The sequence below is a fragment of the Anomalospiza imberbis genome, chromosome 2 (assembly GCF_031753505.1).
Source record: "Anomalospiza imberbis isolate Cuckoo-Finch-1a 21T00152 chromosome 2, ASM3175350v1, whole genome shotgun sequence".
NCBI lineage: Eukaryota > Metazoa > Chordata > Aves > Passeriformes > Viduidae > Anomalospiza > Anomalospiza imberbis.
In genome coordinates, this window is record NC_089682.1 from 46,704,990 (window position 1) to 46,726,655 (window position 21,666).

At 47.1% G+C, this 21,666-nt stretch overlaps 1 protein-coding gene across 4 annotated transcripts in view; it reads left to right on the top strand.

Moving 5' to 3' along the window:
* CLPB (ClpB family mitochondrial disaggregase) overlaps positions 1-21,666 on the top strand; it is a 73,823-nt gene that overhangs the window by 19,787 nt on the left and 32,370 nt on the right. For all 4 annotated transcript variants that reach the window (XM_068180773.1, XM_068180771.1, XM_068180772.1 and 1 more), the window contains exons 4-5: positions 7,846-7,949; positions 12,066-12,194. In XM_068180773.1, the coding sequence (XP_068036874.1) occupies positions 7,846-7,949; positions 12,066-12,194 (233 nt within the window). The remainder of the gene's footprint in view (positions 1-7,845; positions 7,950-12,065; positions 12,195-21,666) is intronic.

Genomic DNA, 21,666 nt, shown 5'->3' on the forward strand with positions numbered 1-21,666 from the left:
CAAATTCCTCTTGACTCTTCCCCACATCATCTACTCATCTTAATTTTCTTTTTGGAGTTTTTACTTCCTGCACACCCTTTCTTCTTCTGCCTTCCTCTTCAGGTCTTTGCATTTCTTCACCTTTGCTTCTCAACACCTTTCTTCTGGGAATGACAAATGTCAAGTGACTCCTCCCTGAGCCTTGGCTCTCCTTTTCCTTCTTTACCTTTCTGTGCAGATCAAAGGAGCTGTGGGTCAAAGGTTCTCCCATGGAACCAGAACCAGCAGGCCATGGCCCAGTGTGGCCTCATCCCATCCCTCATGCTCCTTCAACCCTCCTTAGGGAGAGGAGTCAGGAAGTAGTTTGTTCCTTGCCTCTGTGTACATTGCTGAGAGCTGTGCCCCATCCCACGTGCAGTGAAGATGCTATGTGGCTGTTTTATATTGGTAATAACAATTCCTCATGCATTGTGATATTCTAGTGGGCTTGTTCTGAGATTGGTGAAGGGTGACTGATCTGGAACTGTTCCCTGTCTACAGGCAGTGACATGATGAACTGGTGCAGTCTTGTTATCTATATTAGGTACATACATCTGTTTCATGGGGTTTTTTTCACTCCTTTCACTTTAGGCTAGTCATTCAGACCTGTCTGCAGTGGAGCCGGAGAAATATCCAAGTACCTTTGGAAGAAGATAGGGCCCAATGTGTCACCTGTCAGAGAGCTGAGGAGTTGGATATGGGTTTCAGCTGTGATGACAAAACGTTTGGAGGGCCTGATCTTACAAACTGGGACATTGACTTTCAACCGCTCCCTTTTTGAGTGTTTTTGTTGAACAGTGACCACTTGGCTGTTCCTGCAGCTGTTACTCACACCTCTGCCTTGGCAGCACCCCCATCTCAGACCCCGGGGCATGAGTGTCCCTGTTTTCAGGGATGAACACCATCTTGCAATTCAGGCACAATGTGATGCTGTCAGTTTAGCAGGTTCCTGCACCTCTCCCAGCCACAGAAATGGCTTCTCTACACATTTTCTTACTGCTCCAGGCAGGGAGCAGGGCTTCTAATAGTCCTCAACTCCCTTGTCTGTCTTCATGCCTCTGAAAGATGATTCACCCATGTCACACTCTTAAAGAAAACTGAAGAATGTAACAATTACCACCTTTCAAGATTTTTTTTTCTCTTTTTTTGGATTCCATAGTCCCTTCTTATCCCTTTTTGAGGAGTCAATAATTTTCATCTGGGTTAATAATAGCACATCACAGTGCCAGAGATTGCTGCAGCTGCCTGGCTTTCTGTGCCATAGGTAGATGTAAACATGGTCCTAGGAAGGCACACATCCACATTTAGCTTCATCTGAGCAACTGTTCCTCCCAGCCCTCCTGCTGTGCTGAGTTTTACACAGTTAAGCTATAACCACGCAAGGATCTTCTTGTGTCCAGGCAGGACATGTGGCTCCTGCCAGAGCTCAGGGCAGCCGCATATCAAAACCTGGCCAGGCATTTGCATTGTGCTGATAACACGTGGTCATGGGGATCACCAGGCTTCTTGGTTCACCAACCCCAGCTGCCGGCGGTGGTCCAGGCATAACATCTCTCTTGACGCAGCCCCAGGCACCTCCCACCATCTCACCATTGTTTTCCCCACCCCCTGTATTGTATATATGTATTTATTTATTGAACAATATGTTAGTCCAGCCGTTATAAGCAGAAAGCACTTTCCCCAATCGATTGAACTGCCCAGCCAGCTCTAGCTCAGCATTGCCCTCTGAGTCATCACCAGGGTCAATTTAGATTTATATTCATGCTGATGAATAGGCTCTGCCTCTAATCCAATCAAAACTTTATCAGCAAATTAAAACACAGCTTGTTGAGGCTGTTGAGCACAGGTGAGTTATGGAGGGAAGCTGGAACAGCCTAGCCCAGTGGCATCCCACTCCTTCTAGGATCTGGTGTAGGGTGGTGTTCTGCCCCAGTGCCTCATAGCAAGAGGAAGAACACAGAAAGCGTATGGGCCAGAGAATCCCTCATTTGAAACTCACCCATCATGGGGTGGTTTGGGTTTGGAAGGGCCTTAAAGCTCATCTCATTATATTCCCCCTGCCATGGGCAGGGACAACTTCCACTAGACCTGGTTGCTCCAAGGTCCATCCAACCAGGCCTTGAACACTTCCAGGGATGGGGCAGTCACAGCTTTTGTAGGCGGCCTGTGACAGGGCCTTGCTACCCTCGCAGGGAAGAATTTCTTCATAGGAATGGAAGAATATCCCATCTAACCCTGCCCTCTGTCCCTTTGAAGTCATTCCCCCTTGTCCTGTCACTCCAGGCCTTTGTCCAAAGGTTCCCTTGGAGCCTCTTTAATCACCTGATTCTGCAAATCCCTTCCTTTTTTCCAGGAGCATTCACATGCTTTGTGTCGCTGAGTACAGTTCCTTTGCATTTTCATGGCACTGTTACCTTTCCTACAGGGTAATTTGCTTGAATGTCCCATTATGTGCAAATTGAATAGGTGCAGTTGATAGCTGTGATTCCAGGAGTCTAGCTGATGGACAAGCGCTCTGGAAGGGTTGGCACATCCCAAAAGCAGGAGATGCAATTGAAAGATGATTGGAAAGGAAGGCTGGATGTGTGATGTATTGTTATTAGATTAGTGCCAGTATTTTGGTACAGCAGATTTTGCCAGGAAGTGATGATATCAGTGCTTATTATTAAACTTGAGCCTCCCAGCCATTGTAAGAGCTTTGTTAATGTTTCTTACCACAGGGAATATGGTGCAGAGGGTAATTCACAGGGAGAGCAGAGCAGTTCTGCCACCATCACCTGCTACACCACTTCAGACCACCTTGCATCTAGCAGTTGTGGTCCTCTGCTCAACTTCTCACAGAAGGTCACTTCCCAGAGAAGAATGCTGAACATGTAGGCAGTGGATGGAAAGGACAGGGCTTCCTCCGTATCCAAGAGCACTCTGATGGAGTGCCTGGGAAGAAGAACACTCATTTCAGTGTAGTCACTGAGGGCACGAAAGGCAGATGGATGGAGTTATCAAGAAAATGACAAATCCTGTTTTACCATATGACTTGCTCAGTACCTGTAGCTCACTCATGGGCCACAATGTTGCGGATTAAGGTCCTACACTGAGACTTGGGATCATTTCCCTTAAAATGAGCCAGATTCAGGGACCTGAAGGTATATCATAGGCTGTGAGCTAAAATTGAAGTAGAGCAGTCTCTTTGGTGGTAATAGCCATGAGAATGGGGTCCAAGATGGGTGGTTTGACCATATTAGAACCTTGATCACCTGAGTGATCTGTGAGGCTTAGCTGCCTGGTGGGGATGCTGGAAACCTGATTGCAAGAATCACAGTAAGCCAGCTGTTAGGGCAAGATCATCAAAGGCTTAATTGAAGCACATAATTTCTTGCATGAAGGAGTCACCAGTCCTGTCACTGCCAGGGCAGTGGCTGCCCAGGGCAGTGGTGAAGTCCCCATCCCTGGATGGATTTAAAAGCCGTGATTCCATGATTCTATGATGTTTTCTGTTCAGTAGGTAGATGTCCATCTCTAGCAGCATGGAAGTTGTCAATACAGGTCCCATAAAATAACAGGACATAACCTGTCCTGCCATCTTCCATCCTGCACCTCCTGCTTTCATGGGGACCTCCTCTTCAAGGTCTTTGATGCAGTTCACTTGATGACTGGGTGGACCACAGTAGCACCAAGTACTGGAGATGCAGGATGTTTCCAGAGGAATCCAGCACTGGATTTCCAGAAGAACTTCATATAGATTAGTGACCTGTGCTAGTGCTTTCCCAACTATAAAGGCTGGATGTGGTGCATCTCCCTCTGTTCCACAGTCTTTGACAGATGGCACAGTGCCAGACAGATGATAAGGGTAGGTCTGTCTACCTAATGACCAGAGGTGGGAGAGCCTGGGCGGGTAGCCTGTGGCTACATCTATTCTGGATGTCCAAGGCCACACAGTTGGCCTCACAGGGTTTTTCTTGCAGCCAGACCGCTTCCTTGCTTTGCAGTTTGCTGCAGCCATAGAGAGCAGTGGTAAAGGTCCAAGTTCTGAAGGAGAGGTGAGAGTGGAGCTAGGCATGCTGAGCAGCCCTTCTGAGAGCTGCTGAAGGAATTTCAGGATGCATTTTGTGCCATGTGCCCCTTATCAATGGTCCTAAGGTAGTCCAGAAGGATCTACAGGCTTGTTGTGGCACTCCTACATGGGATGTCCTCACTGATACAGCCTTAAGGAGCAGTGTAGCAAGATAGTGTAGACATGGAGCAGATGTTTGGATTAGTGTCTTTTCCCTGGCATCACATTGTCTCTTCTCAGATCGTAGTGTGGCCTGGGGGCAGGGCAGGGGTTGCATTGCCATAAAGGCCTGAGGATGACACAGTGAAGTTGTCTCCCTGGAACTGTACTGAAGATTGTGGGTCACACACTGGCCCTTCAAACAAAATCAAAACTACTTAGTGAACTGAGAGAAAACGCAGGCTCATTGAAGAGATTTGTGTGGTAGAGAGCACATCTGTGATGAGAGGCTGCTCTGGGCTTTATGGCTTCTACTGCTGATATCTGAAAGTAGGTGAGGTGATCCACCATCAAGAAAGATGTCAACCTGTTGGAGAGGTACACAGGAGGCTGTGGAGGTGCTTCAGGGGCTGGAGAGAGGCTGAGAGTGGTGAGGCTATTCAGAAGAGAAGGCTCCAGGGAGACCTTAGAACCCCTGCCAGTGTCTAAAGAGACTCCAAGAGACCTGGAGAGGGACTTTGGACAAGGGCCTGGAGTGACAGGATGAGGTGGAGTGGTTTCCCATTGACAGAGGGCAGGGTTAGATGGGATATTGGGAAGAAATTCCTCCTTGTGAGTATGGTAAGGCTCCGGCACAGGTTGCCCAGAGAAGCTGTGACTGCCTCATGCCTGGAAGTGTTCCAGGCTTAATTGGATGGAGCTTGGAGCAACTAGGTCTAGTGAAATGTGTCCTTGCCCATGGCAAGGGGTTGAAATTAGATGAGCTTTAAGGTCCCTATCTAACCCAGAGCATTTCAGGTTTTTGTGATGCCCATCCTTAGTGCCTGTTCTAAGCCTTCAGGTATCTTAATATGATCATGGCTGTGCAACTCGATCCACTCAAGAACCTGTGCATTGCAGCATGCTTCCAATGACTGAAAAGGGGAAGGGTCATAATTGGAAATTACTGTTTGCGGAATAAAAGCCAGAACCTCTCAAACTAAATATTATAGAGCAAACTATATTGTCGAAATATGGATATAAATGGAGTACAGATGTAAATGAGCTCTGTATGCTCACAAGGATTGCCTGAAAGGAGAGTGGAGCCAGGTCAGGGTCAGTCTCTTCTCCCAGGTAACAAGTGACGGGACAAGAGGAAACAGCCTCAAGCTGCACCAAGGGAAGTTTAGGTTGGATATTGGGAAAATTTCTTCCCCACAAGGGTTGTCCAGCTCTGGCACAGTCTGCCCTAGGGAGTGGTGGAGTTCCAATTCCTGAAGGGTGTAAGAACATTTGGATGTTTGACATAGGGATGTAGTTTAGGGGGGAATGATGCCTAAGATTTTTAGCTTTTTGTATATTTTATATATTTGTAGCTTTGTAGATTGCTAAACATAGCTGTAGCTTCTAGTATTTTTCTTATCTTTCCTCCCTACATTTAGGAACAATAAGCTAACCTTATAAACACATTCCTAAGTACTGTTTAGTCTTATTCCAAGAAGATAACCAGCTACAAGGACATTCTCTTTTCCAATCAGAATCTGGACCAGACATAACAGAAGTGGGGCAGAAGAACCCTCTGGAATACTTCCAGTGGAGCAAGACCCCAGGAATTATTGCCTAACCAACTAACCTTTTAATTGGACAGTATATGATAAGCACACTAATCAACTAACCTTATAAAAATAGTAGAATTACGATACCATGTGCAGTTTTCACCACGTTGTGTACCTGAAAGCTTTCAAGTAAAGATTTGCTTTTATAGTCACTTTAACATTATTGGAAAGATCTATTACATTTTCCATGTATCAGTAAGCTTGACAGTGTTGGGGAAACAGTTGGACTCGATGGTCTTAGAGGGCTTTTCCAACTTAAACAATTCCATGATTCTATATCCTGCCCCCAGTCCTGGTGCTGTGCTCACTAGAGGTGACTTTATACATGGTGAGGAGTGCACCAGTGCTAGTAAAGAGTCGGCCTCTGCTATACCATGCTCAAATAATGAGATAACCACCCTTGATTCTGCTAATGCATTTATAGGGTAAATGGAAGAGGAGCTTAAATTAAATTCCAGATGTGACTTGACAAGCCACAGCCTGCAGGTATATGTCAGGCTGTGGCGCACATTGCTGTCAGCCTGTGAGCCATGTCACTGGTGATGAATGCTAACAAATGAGTTACTGTCTAGTTGTCATGGGAAGCCTGCATGCTAGGAAAAAAAAAAAAACTGGCTTCAAGCTGCTTTCAGAAGGAGTGAGGAATTTAATTCTGGCCTGATGATTGTTTGTATTCAGAAGAAGAGAGTGAGGACTTCCACACCAAAATGGCCTGGGCAGTGCATCCCATGTCCCACTGCAGCATGTTCAAAATGTGCAACATTTGCTGGCAGCTCAAAATCCAGTCCTGGACTGATCCCCAGCTCCATGGGCAGCAGGGCAGGGGAGAAGCTTCTGACCCTCTGCTCCATTCCGATGAGACCCCACCTGCAGAGCTGCATATGGCTCTGGGGTCCAACCTCAGAAGTATGGGAAGCTGCTGGAGTGACAAGGTGAAGTGGAGTGAAACTGCTTGGATTCACTAAGGAGATGCTCCAAGGTCTGGAGCACCTCTGCTCTGGAGGCAGGCTGGGAGAGCTGGGATTGTTCAGCCTGGAGAAGGGAAGGGTTCAGGGACACCTTAGGGCCCCTTCCAGTGTCCGAAAAGGCTGTGAAGTTCAAGTCATAGAATCACAGAATCGCAGGATTGTTTGGGCTGAATGGGTCTTAAAGCTCATGTCATTCCACCCTCTGCCATGGGCAGGGACACCTGCCACTAGATCAGTTTGCTCCAAGCCTCAGTCTGGCCTGGAACACTCTCAGGGATGGAACAGCCATGACATCTCTGGGCAACTTGTGCCAGAGCATCACCACCCCCACAGACAAGAATTTATTCCTGATATCCAGTCTATCCTTTGTCAGTGGGAAGCCAATCCTGTTGTACTGTCACTCCAGGCCTTTGTCCAATGTCTCTCTCCGGGACTTTTGGAGCCACTTTAGGCCCTAAGGGGCTCTAAGGTCTCCCTGGAGCCTTCTCTTCTCCAGGCTGAACAGCCCCAACTCTCTCAGCCTGTCTTCTAAAGCAGAGGTGTTCTAGCCCTCTGATTATCTTCAGAGCCTCCTCTGAGCTGCTTGCTGTGGAAGTTGTTTGCACTTCTTGTGATAGGATGGCACCTTTAGTATCAGAGGTGCAGGTGCTGTACAATTGCCTCCCAAAAGCAATGTAGTTTTGCTTCCCTTAATCTGCAGAATGTTACAATAATCTTCCTTTTTGCAGGGACAGGGTGGCCTTGGAGCCAAGGTCTGTGTCTAGGAATATACCTTGTGCTAGAAGCATGTTATGTGCATGTCTCCTCAGAAAGATTGCATATCTCTACAGTGTCACCCCTTCCTCCAGTGCCTCCCTCATCTGATTCATTTTAGCATATGCTGGTGGAGTTCTATTTGATGAAATGTTCAGTTATGGTCGTGGGTTAACTTCCCGGGAATGTTTACATTCCCAGGAATATTTGAAGAGGGCTTTCTTGAGCACTTCTCAGTCTCTGAAGGGCTTCAATTCCTCATCTGCTACTTCTGCCTTACTTTCCTTCTGTTTTGTGACAGTGTGGTAAAGGCTCTGCTCACAGCTAATGCAGATCCAAACCTTGGGGATGATTTCAGCAGTGTATATGAGATTGCCAAAGAAAAAGGCCTCCATTCCTTGGAAGGTAAGATGGTTTGTGTGTAGCTACTGACATTTGCTTTTCAGGTCTCAAAATTTTGTTTCCTGATCTGACCTCATGGGTTATTTTTTAGAGCTTGTTTCATCTTCTTCCATTTAAATGCAAAGTAATTGGTGGTTCTTGGGTGAATATGTGTCTGAAGAGGAAAGAAACATTACGTAGATATTATATAGAAGCAATCCTTCAATTTACCAGAGATAAACTGGTTTTATAAAGCCAGAGGTAAATACAAAGTCAGAGATAGGAACGTCATTCCATTGACTTACATGCAGCTACATCCTGGGGAAGGGGAAGGGTTCAGGACGATGTATTCCACCAGCAGCCTTAATCTAGATCTTATCAGGAGCTGTGAAATGAAGACAGACTTTGAAATTGAAATAAAGCTGAATGATGCAAGTGGTTGCAGTGCCTACTGTTGGGTTTGGGCAGGCATCAGTATCAGCTCTCAGCCCTAGATGACTTTCCTTGAAAACAAGGTCATTTTCTAGAGTCATGTCATCTCATTATGGATATTCTTGGCAGATCTCAGTTTCCACACTCACCCTTTCATTATCCTCATCACTGGGATGTTGATGTAGACTCAGAATGATAGAATCATGGGATGGTTTGGGTGGGAAGGGACCTTTAAAGCCCATCCAGTCCAACCCCCTGTCATGGCATGGATACCTTCCACTAGGCCAGGTTTCTCAGAAACCTGCTTTATTTATTCAGACCTCTTTAAATTTCCCAGTTTCCATTTTTTATGGCAATAAATGGTGGTAAAATTTTCTTGGTTTTATGATTATCAGGATATGTTTGGATTCTAGGTGCCCAGCTGTGCTTTGGAGCAGCCAGCTGCATGTTCAGAGATTCTTCTGTTCCTCATGCTGGCAAGAATGATAGTAGGACTCAACCCCCCTAAAATGTCCCTTTCTTTCCTTCCCCATTCCATTAGCCTTTTCTCTATCCAAGCACTGTGTGGCCTGCCAGCCTCACCTCTGAGCTGGCAGACCATGGGATATTTCCCAGAAATCCCCCTTGCCCTGCCAGAGCCCAGCCAGCCACTGGGACTTGGATTCCCAGGTACGGCTGCATCCACAGTGGCTGCTTTTGTGTTCTCTGACTTGTTTGGGAGTTAAACCTTGTTCCAGCTGCTCTGGGTAGAAAATGGAAGGAAGTCGCCCACTTTGTCCAGAGCCTCAGTCCGCACAGCATGGTTTGCAGAGCCTGAGTTATATAGTAATAGAATAGAATCATGGAATTATTTTGATTGGAAAAGCCCTTCTAGACCATAGAGTCCAACCATTCTCCCAGCACTGCTGAGGCCACTGCTAAACCGTGTCTCCAAGAGCCACATCCACATGACTTTTAAAGCCCAGGGATGGGCAGATGTTGCCAGGGCTTAACAACCCTTCCCATGAAGAAATGTTTCCCAATATCCATCCTGAACCTCCCCTGGCACAGCTTGAGGACATTTCCTCTTGTCCTGTCCCTTGTTTCTTGAGAGAAGAGCCTGACCCCCCACCTGGCTCGACTCTCCTGTCAGGGAGTTGAGGAGAGTGAGAAAGTCCCCCCTGAGCCTCCTTTTCTCCAGGCTGAGCCTCCTCAGCTCCCTCAGCCACTCCTCACCAGACTTCCACAGCTCTATTGCCCTTCTCTGGACATGCTCCAGTGCCTCAATGTCCTTCTTAGAGTGAGGGACCCAGAACTAAGCTCAGATGTGGCCTCATCAGCGCCCAGCACAGGGTCACTTCCCTCGTCATGCAGCCACACCATGGATGCTGCTGAAGCACAGTGACATTATCCATGGGCCTGTCTGTGCTTTTGACTCAGAGGTGAAAGCTCTGTGAAAGCCTGAGGAAGGTGTGATATTTGAACCTTTCATAAAGCACAGGTTGAGTTAAGAAGATGGAACAGTGAGGCGACAGCTTTGACAGGGCATTATTCTGTATTTTTAAAAGCTCCCTGCTCTCATCCCTCACTGTGACCCACCCGTGCAGCAGACCTACTTCTCGATGGGAGAGAGAGTATGCATAGATCATATCCCTATAGCAGGGAATGTAAAATGAATGAAACTACATTAAAAATGAGCAATAGAATGCCAATACATAATGCATGTACATAGACTTTATTTAAGATAAAGTGTATCAACCAAGAAAGTTAATTGTTTTTGTCTGCATTCATCCCTCTCTAATGTTACATATTTCGGGATGAAGAAAAGATAAGGCCACTCTGTGAGAAGTTGCATTAATTCTTTGGTTGACATGTTTTATTAAAAAGAATAAATTCAGTTGCATTTTTAAAAAGAGAGAGAGAAACTGCGTTTGTTTTTTCTTTTTTTTTTAGACATTTACATATTTTGTGTATAAATATTTTTTCATAAAAACATCCAAATCAAGAGGGTGTGCTCCACAACTACTGCACAAAATATATTACAGACATTTATATGGATGGCATGAAGGGAGACAGAGGGCTGAAAATTTCCAGGCACCCAGTGATGGATGGTGGACGAGGCTTCCCCTGACGCTTTATTGAGTTTCTGATGATTATCTTTCTCAGAGACATTTTTTACAGATGACGGCCAAGCTGTCACAACGGACCATGGGGGAAAAAAAACAACAATAATAACACTTTAATCTCTTTACTGCGCTGCTCCCTAGTATCTCAGATTCATCTTCCCTGACGCACGCAGTTCATTATCCTGCTCCTCCCTGGGTAGGAAATGACGACAAATAAATATACATACTCACCCTGTGTGCTTGGAGAAAGGACCCAGGGAAGGAAAGGAGCCAGGGCATTAATTGATCTTCCTGGAGGGACTGTGGTTCATTAGTGGAGATGCTGGGCTCGGACAGCATCAGGTATTCATCACAGTGTTTCTCTCTTCTGAACTTTTTGACTCTCATCAATCTTTTGATTGTTCTTAGGAGGGACCGTGAAGTCCCTGCAGCCCATCTGCTTTCCAGCTCTGCTTGCTTTGCCATAGCACAGTATAAGGTGCTCAGAACACTTGGAAGCTCTCCCTGACCCTGGATCTGGGTCTAATGAGTTATAGGTGCAGACCCTTTCACCAAGGAGCTGGACACACCTCCAGGAGCAGAATTTGGCCCACCAGGTGGATGGTGTTCATTTGAATGGAGACAGCATACACCAGTTCCACCATCACTCATGCTCCATGGGTGGACAGAGTATTTATGGGGCTTCCCCTGTACCATTGTCTCACCACCCTCACAGGGAAGAATTTCTTCCCAATATTCAATCTTACCCTGCCCATTGTCAGTTTGAAGACATTCCTACTTGTCCTGCCATTATCAGCCCCTGTAAAAAGTCACTCTCTCTTATTTTTTTTTGCTGATGACTAAAGCAAAGATTTTAAAATCCAGGTTTTCTAAAGCCTGATCCTCAGACCAGCTACAGGACAGCAGGGGTGCTGCAGACCCTTCCTTCAGAGCCATGCCCTGCTGAGACACATGGACTTATGTGCTGGAGACTCCCAAAATCAGGAATTTGCTTGAAGGCCAAGCCCTAGTGGGGCAGCATTCATTCCTGTCACAGTTTCCCTTCTGTTTGCTAAAATCGTTATTTAGATTAGATATTGGGAAGAAATGCTACCCTGTGAGGATGCCAAGGCCCTGGCACAGGTTGCCTAGAGAATCTGTGACTGCCCCATGCCTGGAAGTGTTCAAGACCAGGCTGGACAGAGCTTGGAGTAACTTGGTCTAGTGGAAGGTGTCCCTGCCTATGGCAGGGGGTAGAACCAGATGAGCTTTAAGGTCTCTTCCAAGTCAAGCCATCCTGTTACCCTACAATAAATGGCTGGAAAAAGGCTGAGGTCTTCACTCAGGTGTTCTCCACCCACCTCTTTCCCTGCTTGGGCACTGTGTAGGTAGTCACTGGGATACATGGAAACTATGTTGTCCTTATCTCTACTGCTGCTCAGTGGAGTGGCGGCAATGGCCACCAGAAATCCCCATTGGGGTCCTGGTGGTCCCAGAAAAGGTCACAAAGCCCTTAAGAAGCTTCCTGCCTTGTGAGGGGTGGTGGGTCCTGCTGCTGCACATCCAGATGAGCAGTTCTTTAGTTATCTCAGTGAGCTGAGCTTTCACTCTTTGTCCCCTACAGTCCTTGTCACCCGGGAGGATGACTTCAACAATCGTCTCAACATTCGAGCTAACTTCAAGGGCTGCACAGCTCTACACTACGCAGTTCTGGCTGATGACTACCTGACAGTCAAACTGCTGCTGGATGCAGGTGAGTTTTGTAGTTCCACCCAGCTCATGGGCCAGGAGCACTTCTGAGTCAGCCCATCCTACAAAACTGTCAGGTTCAGACACAGGCCACACTCTGTCACTGTCACAATTTGATGTGATTTGCTGCTTGCTTTCATCTCTTTATGTTTTATCTTCTGTGTTCCCATTCATTCCCCCTGTTTTTTTTCCATGTGCTTTCAGAGATTCTTCTCACCTTAGTCATTGAGTTTTCCCTTTCCTCCTGCAGTTCAACAGCCAGGGAATCATGGAATCTTGGAATGGTTTTGGGTTGGAAGGAACCTCAAAGATCATCCAGTTCTAACCCTCTGCCTTGGGCAGGGACACCTTTCACTAGACCTGGTTGTGCCAAGCTGCATCCAACCTGGCCTTGAACACTTCCAGGGATGGGGCAACCACAGCTTCTCTGGGCAACCTGTGCTAGGGCCTCACCACCCTCACAGGGAAGAATTTCTTCCCAATATCCCACCTAACCCTGCCCTCTGTTAATGGGAAGCCACTCCCCCTTGTCCTGTCACTCCAGGCTCTTAGAGCACTCTCCAGCTCTCTTGGAGCCTTTTTAGGCACTGGCAGGTGCTCTAAAGTCTCCCTGGAGCCTTCCCTTCTCCAGGCTGAACACCCCCCATTCTCTCAGCCTGTCTCCAGAGCAGAGGTGATCCAGCCCTTGGAGAGCTTCTGTGACCTCCTCTGTTCTCACTCCAGCAGGTCCACACCCTTCTAATGCTGGGAGCCCCATAGCTGGACTGGGTGCCCCACATGCCCCCACTGGTGTCTGCTTAGCATTATTTCATTTCCCACCTGCAGTATTTACTCAGGCCTTCTGTCATATCTCTCATGTCCCTTTGTGGAATGGAAGGGTCCCCGCTATACCAGGAACGGCTCTGCTCTGTAGACAAGGCACAGGATAGATGCTGGTACCCAGATGAAATGGTGGTCACTCAAGTACTGTTGGCACCGGGACAATGCAGCTCTTGTGAGAATTAGTCGGAATTAGCTTATGCAGTTACTGGTCCTCCTGATTAAATCACAGGGCCCTTCTCATGGAGCCTGCTTCACTATCATCTCATTTATACTCACCTGGGCAACCTGTTCAGTGCTCAACTGTCTTCATGGGGAAAAAGCTTATCAGCACTAGTGAAGTAGAATGAGAAGATGCATTTAACCAACAGAATAGGAATGTGCTGCCATGACAACAGTTTTTATATGTACCCTCCTGCTGTTCATTCTGGGATGATATTTGTGACTCTTGTGCTGTTCTCCAAAGCTGGCATCTGCTTATTGTGTACCTGCACATGCACAGTGCATCAGACCACCAAGCTGGTCCATAATTCTGCTTTCCTCCAGATGTCATGTCCTCTGTCCCCAGCATTCCTTCTCCTCCAGCAATTTCAACAGCTCTCCTCCTGCAATATCCCCAAGGTCACCTGGAGATGAGCCAGCCACAGTAATGATATCCCTGCCTCAGACGTATGCTGCCAGCAGCCTCTGCCAGGTGGAGCATAAAGTGGTCACCTGTTGCAGCCTGGCCCTACCAGAGACAGGCTCACTAGGGTCTGGTTGGCCAGATGCTGATTTTTGCAAAGATTTGAGGAATGTTGTAGTCTTCGTGGTGTGGGCATCTCAGAAGTAAATTCTAGGGTCACAGACAAGTATGTAATGGTATGATGTGGTCTCATAAGGCTCATTCTTTAAGAAAGCAGCTAAAAAGATAATAGAAAGTAGCATCTGTGATGGCTAAACATCCCCAGATGGGATGAGGAAAATTAATTGTGGCAACATTGAACCTTGATACTCATCTGTATTATGTGCTTGTTATCATTCACAAATAGAAATATAAGAGTGAAAGGGTAAGATTCTGTAGCACTGAACTCCAAGTCAGGGTTTCTCTGGGAGCCTTACAGATACCTTACAGAGAATCCCAGCTCCTGGCCATAAATTAACCCAAAAACAAAGGAACCAATGAAAGAAATTCTATTGCAAAGGCAGGGTTCCTTGCAGGGAAGAGAGCTGAAAAAGCAGGCAGCTGCTCAGGAAGCTGTGGGTCTGTGTGGACATGGTGGCTGGGAAGTCTTCAGACAAAAATACTGTCCTCCCCAAGTGGGGTCCATTGCATTTTTCTGACATAGAAGCCCCCATCCATGCTCGCAGCATACGTGGGCGTTGCATGAACAGAGAACCTGGCATAGTCCCAGAGCATATGACTTACTGCATGTCTGTTGCATGGGCCAAGCAGCACCTGCTCAGCAGGCACTTGGCCACAGGCACTGATGGTCAGAAGGTCTCCAGCAAGACCTCTGGGATCTCACAGTCGTGGGCAAGGGTGCCCACAGGAGGAGCAGAGCGGAGCAGGCTTTACCTGCTTGAGCAACAGTTTGTGAATGCACAGACAAGGGCATTGTGGGAGAGTGCAAGGGCCTCTGGAGTGTTACAGAGAGTGGCAGTGGGGTTGAAGGGCTGGAAAAGTCCTTGTCTCAGCAGTATTGGGAACAAATCTGTGCAGAGAGTCTGTACTGGAGGCTGGAGAGTGTTTGACATATGTCATGGTGTGAATCATAGAATCACAGTATGGTTTGGACTGACCACTCCCAGCTCTCCCAGCCTGTCTCTGGAGCAGAGGGGCTCAGCCCTCAAAGCACCTCTGTGGTCTCCTCTGGACTCACTCCAGCATTTCTAGATCCTTCTGTTGTTGGACCCCAGCGCTGGAGGCAGCACTGCAGGTGAGGTCTCACCTTCTCATCTGGGGAGTGGGACAGAGGGGCAGAATCACCTGGAATAGCATTTTCTACAAAGATACCTGCTTCTCATTTCTGCCTTGGAAAGCCTCCTTGCATGACACATGTTATCAGTTGATTGAAAGTACCAGGGCAGCTCCTTGGTTACCCTAAGTACGGGTAAAAGATCGGTGCAAATATGTGAAGTTGGCACTAAAGATTTTTTCCATCCTGAATAAATCAGTGTAAGGAGTAAGTCCACCTTATTTCTCCAGTTGTGCCCTGCTTAGCTCTCCAAGTTCTCTTCCAATTCAGGCCTCACTTCACAGAGGCAACTGTTCTTCTTGTTCCAGAGATATTTCTGTTTCTGTCCTGGAGCCACTGCCATCCCTGTGAATGGCCCTTTTTCTGCCTGGTGCCCACAGAGAGTTCTTTGTTTGTAGCAAAGTGTCTCAGCTTGAAAGAACTCACTTGGGATCTCAGAAAAAAAAAAGCATTTAACAATCTGTGGGACCGTGTTTGTTTAAGTACAAATGGAAGGATTGTGTGAAATCAAAGTGGAAATTCAGAACTTAGCCAGAAGATGTGATGGTCACTCATCACTGTTCTGTTCTTAGTCCAGCCCCACGGAAATACTTCTGGATCATGCTCAAGAGCCTCAGAGTTCATTTCCAAGCGGAAATCCTTGTCTTGTAGAGCATGTTCCAGTGCTCAGATCCTGGAGACTGCAACTCACCAGTGGGAATCTCCATTTGGCAATGGTGTGAAATTCCTAGTGGATCCCCTCCCAAGGTTGAGTTCATAGTGTTCCTCAGATTAATCCCTGTTCACTGTCCATAATACCCACTTACCCTTTGCAGTCATGGTTTAGGATACAGATTTATGAGGATTATTTGCTAAGTGTAATAAACTTCACCTTTCTGTCAGGTGGACTCTGAGCTGCTGGGGTGACAGCAGACCCTTCCCTGCTCTTCCAGCAAGTTTTGGGTGCTGGAATTGGATTTCCTGGTGGGCTTATGATAGGAGGACTTCAGGGCATTCACTGGAGGCGTTCCCCTCCTCCCAGTTCCATGCGATAACAAAGCAGGGGATCCCTGCCTCCTAGTCAGTGTAATCTGGGATGAATACATGGCCAAGGGTCTTCGTGTGAAGATCGAACACCGTTCAGCCCTTTGTGAGGGTAATTCCCCTGTGCTGCCATTGACATCGCACACAGGGTGGCTCCTGGTTGCTGACATGGAACAGGCTCCCCTTCATCTCTCCCTACACCTGCCTTTTACTAACTCTCCATTTACTCTCCCTCTAACTTCAATCGCTGGTGCTCTGCCCTCGGGCCAAAGCCATTAACTGCCCAGGCCCTCTCTGCTCCAACCACTTCCCAACCCCCCTGTTGTTTTTTAAGGGAAGCCCCCTGCACTTGCCCCTCACCCCACATCCCTAGCCTTTTGTGGCCCATTCAGTGACTCGCTTGACCTCTCCAGGACCTTATAGCCCTTTGGTCAGCATGTGTGTGCCCAGCAGACTGCGAGATGAAGTGGCAGCTCTGTTGTCCTTTCGGGCAGTTGTTGGTGACATTTCACAGTCCCCTGACCTGAGGCAACACCATAAATATCGGTGTTTGGGGAAGGGGTGGGTGAGCACTTGTATCCACAGAGTGCACCAGTTGCTACTGCAGCCACAATTGATTCCAGGGACTTTGTGTTTGGCTCAGAGGAAGGCAGGCAAGGTCACTAGCTTGCTGGTGACAGAAGTTTCCTTGTTTTAGAGGGAGCTTTTATTATGTCAGCATTTAAGTGAAATAGCCAGTATTAAAAGGTGCAGCTTTCTGGCAATGGCGTAACCCTGCCATGGAGCATAGCCAGCATCAACCTCCCTTCTACAAACGGTTCTGCTCCAGAATCTATTGCTGAAATGCAGGGAGGCACGGATTCATGTGTCCAGAGTCATGGAGATTGTTCAAGGACTGGAGCCACTCTGCTCTGGAGACAGGCTGGGAGAGCTGGAGTTGTTCGCCTTGGAGAACGAAAGGCTCCAGGGAGGACCTTAGAGCACCTGCCACTGCCTAAAGATAGCTCCAAGATAGCTGGAGAGGGACTCTGGATAAGTGCATGGAGTCAGAGGACAAGTCAGGGCTCCCCTCTGACAGAAGGCAGGATTAGATTGGATATTGGGAAGAAATTCTTCCCTGTGAGGGTGGTTAGGCCCTGGCACAGGTTGCCCAGAACAGCTGTGGCTGCCCCATCCCTGGGAGTGTTCCAGGCCAGGCTGGATAGGTCTTGGAGCAACCAGGTCTTGTGGAAGGTGTCCCTGCCCATGGCAGGGGAGTGGAATGAGGTGGGCTTTAAGGTCTGTTCAGCCCAAACAATCTTGTGATTCTGTGATTCAGAGCTAGGGACAGCACTGCTGCTGCTCAGGGATTTGCCCTGCAGGTAAATGACCCTTCTCCCAGCATGAGAAACTGTTCACTTTTCACAGCCTTGTACTGGGAAGACTTGTCATAACTGTGGTAACCTTTCAGTAAATTAAAGTTACACTAGACAGAGCACAGAAGAAGATGCTGCAGGAACTGTCTTAGGTTGGAGCTTACAGAATGCAAAATCAGAATATTGTGAGCACTTGCTTATGTATACACCTGAGAAACTAGGCACAGGAAGAAGCATAGGAGCAAGATTCCCCTGGTGTGTAGCAGCTCAGCTGCCATTTTTCTAGGATCTCAAAATTCATTTCCAAGTACTTTTCTGAGGTGTGTTTGGGGTGTGTGCGTGTGTCCATGTAGCAAGGGGCTGTCTGAATTGTCATCTGCTGACATGTGGAAGTGTTGTTTCTACGCGGTTGTGTGGCAGTGCACTACTCTGCTGCTGCATGTAGGTGAGTAGGGGCTTGTATTTCCTACCCTTGCCTAAAAATAAAGCAGTTCCTTCCTTCAGAGATGGGCTATGCCAGTTCGTGGGACTTCCCCTCTCTCTCCCCACTGCAGAAACCAACACGTGCCCTCCTGCCAAACCTGAGCAGGCTCCATATGTCCCCCATTCTCCTCAGTGCTTTCCACATCCCTGACTGCCCTGCTTTCTATTTCCCATCTTCAGAAATCATCCCCTCTGCTCCCAGCTCCTCCTAGAGCCAGCACACAGGCTGACCAGGCTCTTACTGCATTGGAAATGCCTCCTGCAATACATCTGTAGGGAGATCACATGATCACAAAATGGTTCAGGTTGTAAGGGACCTTAAAGGTCTTCTCATTCGACCCCACTGCTATGGGCAGGGATACCTTCCATTAATTTAGATTGCTCCAACCCCATCCAACCTGGTCTCAAACATTTCCAGGAATGGGGCAGCCACAGCTTCTCTGGGCAACCCATGCCAGTGCCTCACCAACCTCACATGGCAGAATTTCTTCCTAATACCCAATCTAACCCTACCCTCTATCAATGGGAAACCATTCCCCCTTGTCCTGTCACTCCTTGCCCTTGTCCAAAGGTCCTCTTCAGCAATCTTGGAGTCTCTCATCTCTAATTAGATGTGCAAGAGAGAGAGGAAGAAATGAACATACATTTGTGGAAACGTTTTAGCTGCAATAACCTGGTCTGTTGAACTTGATTTGCTAGTAAATTTAGCCCAGTGCATTTATGCATAATGTTGTGCACTCACCTCCTCAGTCCAATGTAATTGCAGATCTTGTGAGTAGGGTGAGTGATGGGTAAACAGATTATGTAGCCAGCATCGCAAGAGATGGGCTTTGGACATCAGAAAGCAAAAGTGCTTATGGTATTCTTTGGAAAAAACAGGTTCTAATTAATTGGGTTTTTCTAACCCAATTAATTTCTTATTAACTACTGCATAATATGTCTTGGAGTGTTTTCTGTTGCATCCCAGATTAAAAGGGTCCATTCTTCCAGAGGGAGAGTAAAGGATATCCCTAGAGAGTAGGCTCTCAGGTCCCCAGCAGCCACTTCCAGAGAGGAGATAGCTTTGGTTTTAACACATCCAGAGAAAGTAACATTGAGGTTTTGCTGCAGTCAGCAGTTACCATAGTAAAAAATAGCTCAGGACAGAACTCCTCCCTCTCTACAACTCCCTGAAAGGAGGGTGGAGCCAGGTGGGGGTCAGGGTCTTCTCCCAGGTAACAAGCAACAGGATTAGAGGAAACTGCCTCGAGTTGTGCCAGGGGAGGTTTAGTTTGGATATGGGGAAAATTTCTTCCCCAAAAGGGTTGTTCAGGCTTGGCACAGGCTGCCCAGTGCAGTGTTGGAGTCCTCATCCATGGAGGGATTTAAAAGTCTTGTGGGTGTGGCACTTGGGGACATGGGTTAGTGCTGAGGGAGTGGTTGGATTTGATGCTCTGTCGAGGCTTTTCCAACCCAGAAAATTCCATGAAACTGTTCTGTGACAGGCTTTGTAAACCACACTGTGCAGAGTAAGGCTCTGCACAACCTGTGTGACTTCCTCCTGTTTTTCCTTTAGAGTGGCTGGGACAAGGTTTAGCTTACAAGCAGGTCAGAGCATACAAATGCAGCCACTGTGGATGCATCTGTCCCCAGGAATGCAAGTCCCAGTGGCTGGCTGGACCCTTTTTGGTGGGTAGTAGTACCACCCTTTTTGGCATGGTAGCTGTCCTGGGTGGTCTGTTGTGGAGGTTTGCTGCCCAGTGCCAGAGTGCCTGACATCCTCTCTCCCTCTCCATGCTCATATTTAGAAGAGAATGGGATAAATTCCGTATTGATTCTTCTGTTGCACTGTAAATTTTGCAAAAGATGATTAAATAGTGCAATAGCATCTGTGAGTGCTGAGGCTCAATATGTTCTGGGCCGGCATATCGATCCTTTGTCTGACCGCAGCCAGTTCCACTCCCCACCATGCCAGACCAGTAATTAAAATCCTATGAAACTGGGATTTAGAAACCAATCATATCCCATCATTGAGGCATCCAGCATCCCACCGTGGTGGGAGCAATAAGAGTCCAAAGTGACAGCACATTTCTGTCAGTGTTGAAGCAATTAGGAATAGTTTTCACTTAGGGCAGGGGAGTAAACAGATCCATCTTGAAGTGTTTTTGGGGACAAACTTGACGGTGACAAAATGTTTGGTATGATCTTAAGAGCTCTGTACACATGGTATATGGAGAAAGGATGATGGATATATAGGAAGAGTATGATTTTGTAGTTTCCTCTCTCTTACCTTACAAAACAAGAGTCAGGACTCAGGTGGATTGTTTTCACATGCAGTTGTCAAGTAGGCATAGACCAACTTACACTCAGGTTCCAATAAAGCAAGAGTGAAAGGTGCGCACATTTAAGACATTCATTCATTCATTCTTTCCCTATTTCTTCTACTGCACCTTTCCCATTTGCTGTAGAATCAGAGAACAGTTTTGGATTGGAAGCGACCTTCAGGCTCATCTTGTTACAAACCCTCACCATGGACAGGACACCTCTCAATAGATCAGGTTGCTCCAAGTCCTGTCCAGCCTGGCCTTGATCTTTATCACTTATGGAAACTCACCATCTCAGGCTGACTTCCAGCTTCTAATAAGGCTCAGAGGTCCTAGCTTTCAGTCCTAAAGAAGGGGCTTCTTTTAAATAATTTTTTTGCATGTAGTTTTTTTACATTTAATTTGCCAGAGCAAATACTACAATGGATTTTCTTCATCTCCCCTGGGTTTGGAAGGATGATGGTGTGTGGTTTCTCCCTTTAGAAGAAGTTCCTAACTCTTCTTATGATACGGACTTTATTAAGTATCATGGGTTTCTTCAGTCTTTGCATCCATGTTTCTGACAGTTACCTGCTGGTGGGCTGCTGCTTTCTTTCTAGCAAGATCCATGTTTTCCCCTTGTGGTACAAAGCTCCATGGCCATGGATTCTTTGCTGGATTTTCTGGTGAGGAAGTTTGGCATGAACATGTGTCCCATTGCAGTGTGGTACTTAGGAGCTGGGGTTTGGAGAAAGCCTTTTGGTTTGTCCAAGACCGAATTAAGGCTTGCACCTTGTCTTGGAAGGTTTCTGACTGCAAGAGCTCTTAGTCTCTGGTTTCCACCAGTTTAACAATACATTGGTGTTGTGCTCTTTACCCTTGCAGTCCCTGGGCTAGTTTTCTGTGTGTTGCTGTGCCCTTCAGTCTCTCAGAGGGGTCACCTTCGTGCTGTATTTTCCCTGTTTGGTCAGGGCATTTCATTCTGTACTAATCCTGTGTCGCTGGCTCATACAATTGTCTTTCTTACCTTCATTTTGTTTCCAGTCTTTAATAGCTGACCTCATCTCTCTACCAGTTGGGCTCAGTCCTTTCCTGCAGTCCAGTTTACATGCTGCTTTGACCAGTCTCCTCCTTTTCCTCTGTTCCAGCTTATGCATCCTGGTCCTGAGACTGTTGTGTCTGTCCAAGTACATAAAGATTTGTGTTAAGTCTGGTTCACAAGGTTTGGGAGCACTGGTTAAGCTGCACCTCCAAGAGGACCTCTCCTTACTTGTTGCTACCTGCCCTTGTCAGCATCTGACCTTCATCTCAGAGCTCTGAGTATCTGCTTTTCCATGTAAACTCTACTCCAGAAACGTCTAATTCTTAGTTAAGTCTAAATCCTTCCTTCACAGAATCACATAATGATTTGGATTGGAAGGGACCTTAAGCTCATCCAGTTCCAACCCCCTTCCATGGGCAGGAACACCTTCCACTAGAACAGGTTGCTCTAAGACCCATCCAACCTGGCTGGACAAATTTAGGGTGGAAAGGCTTCTTGTGCTTTGAGAGTGAGG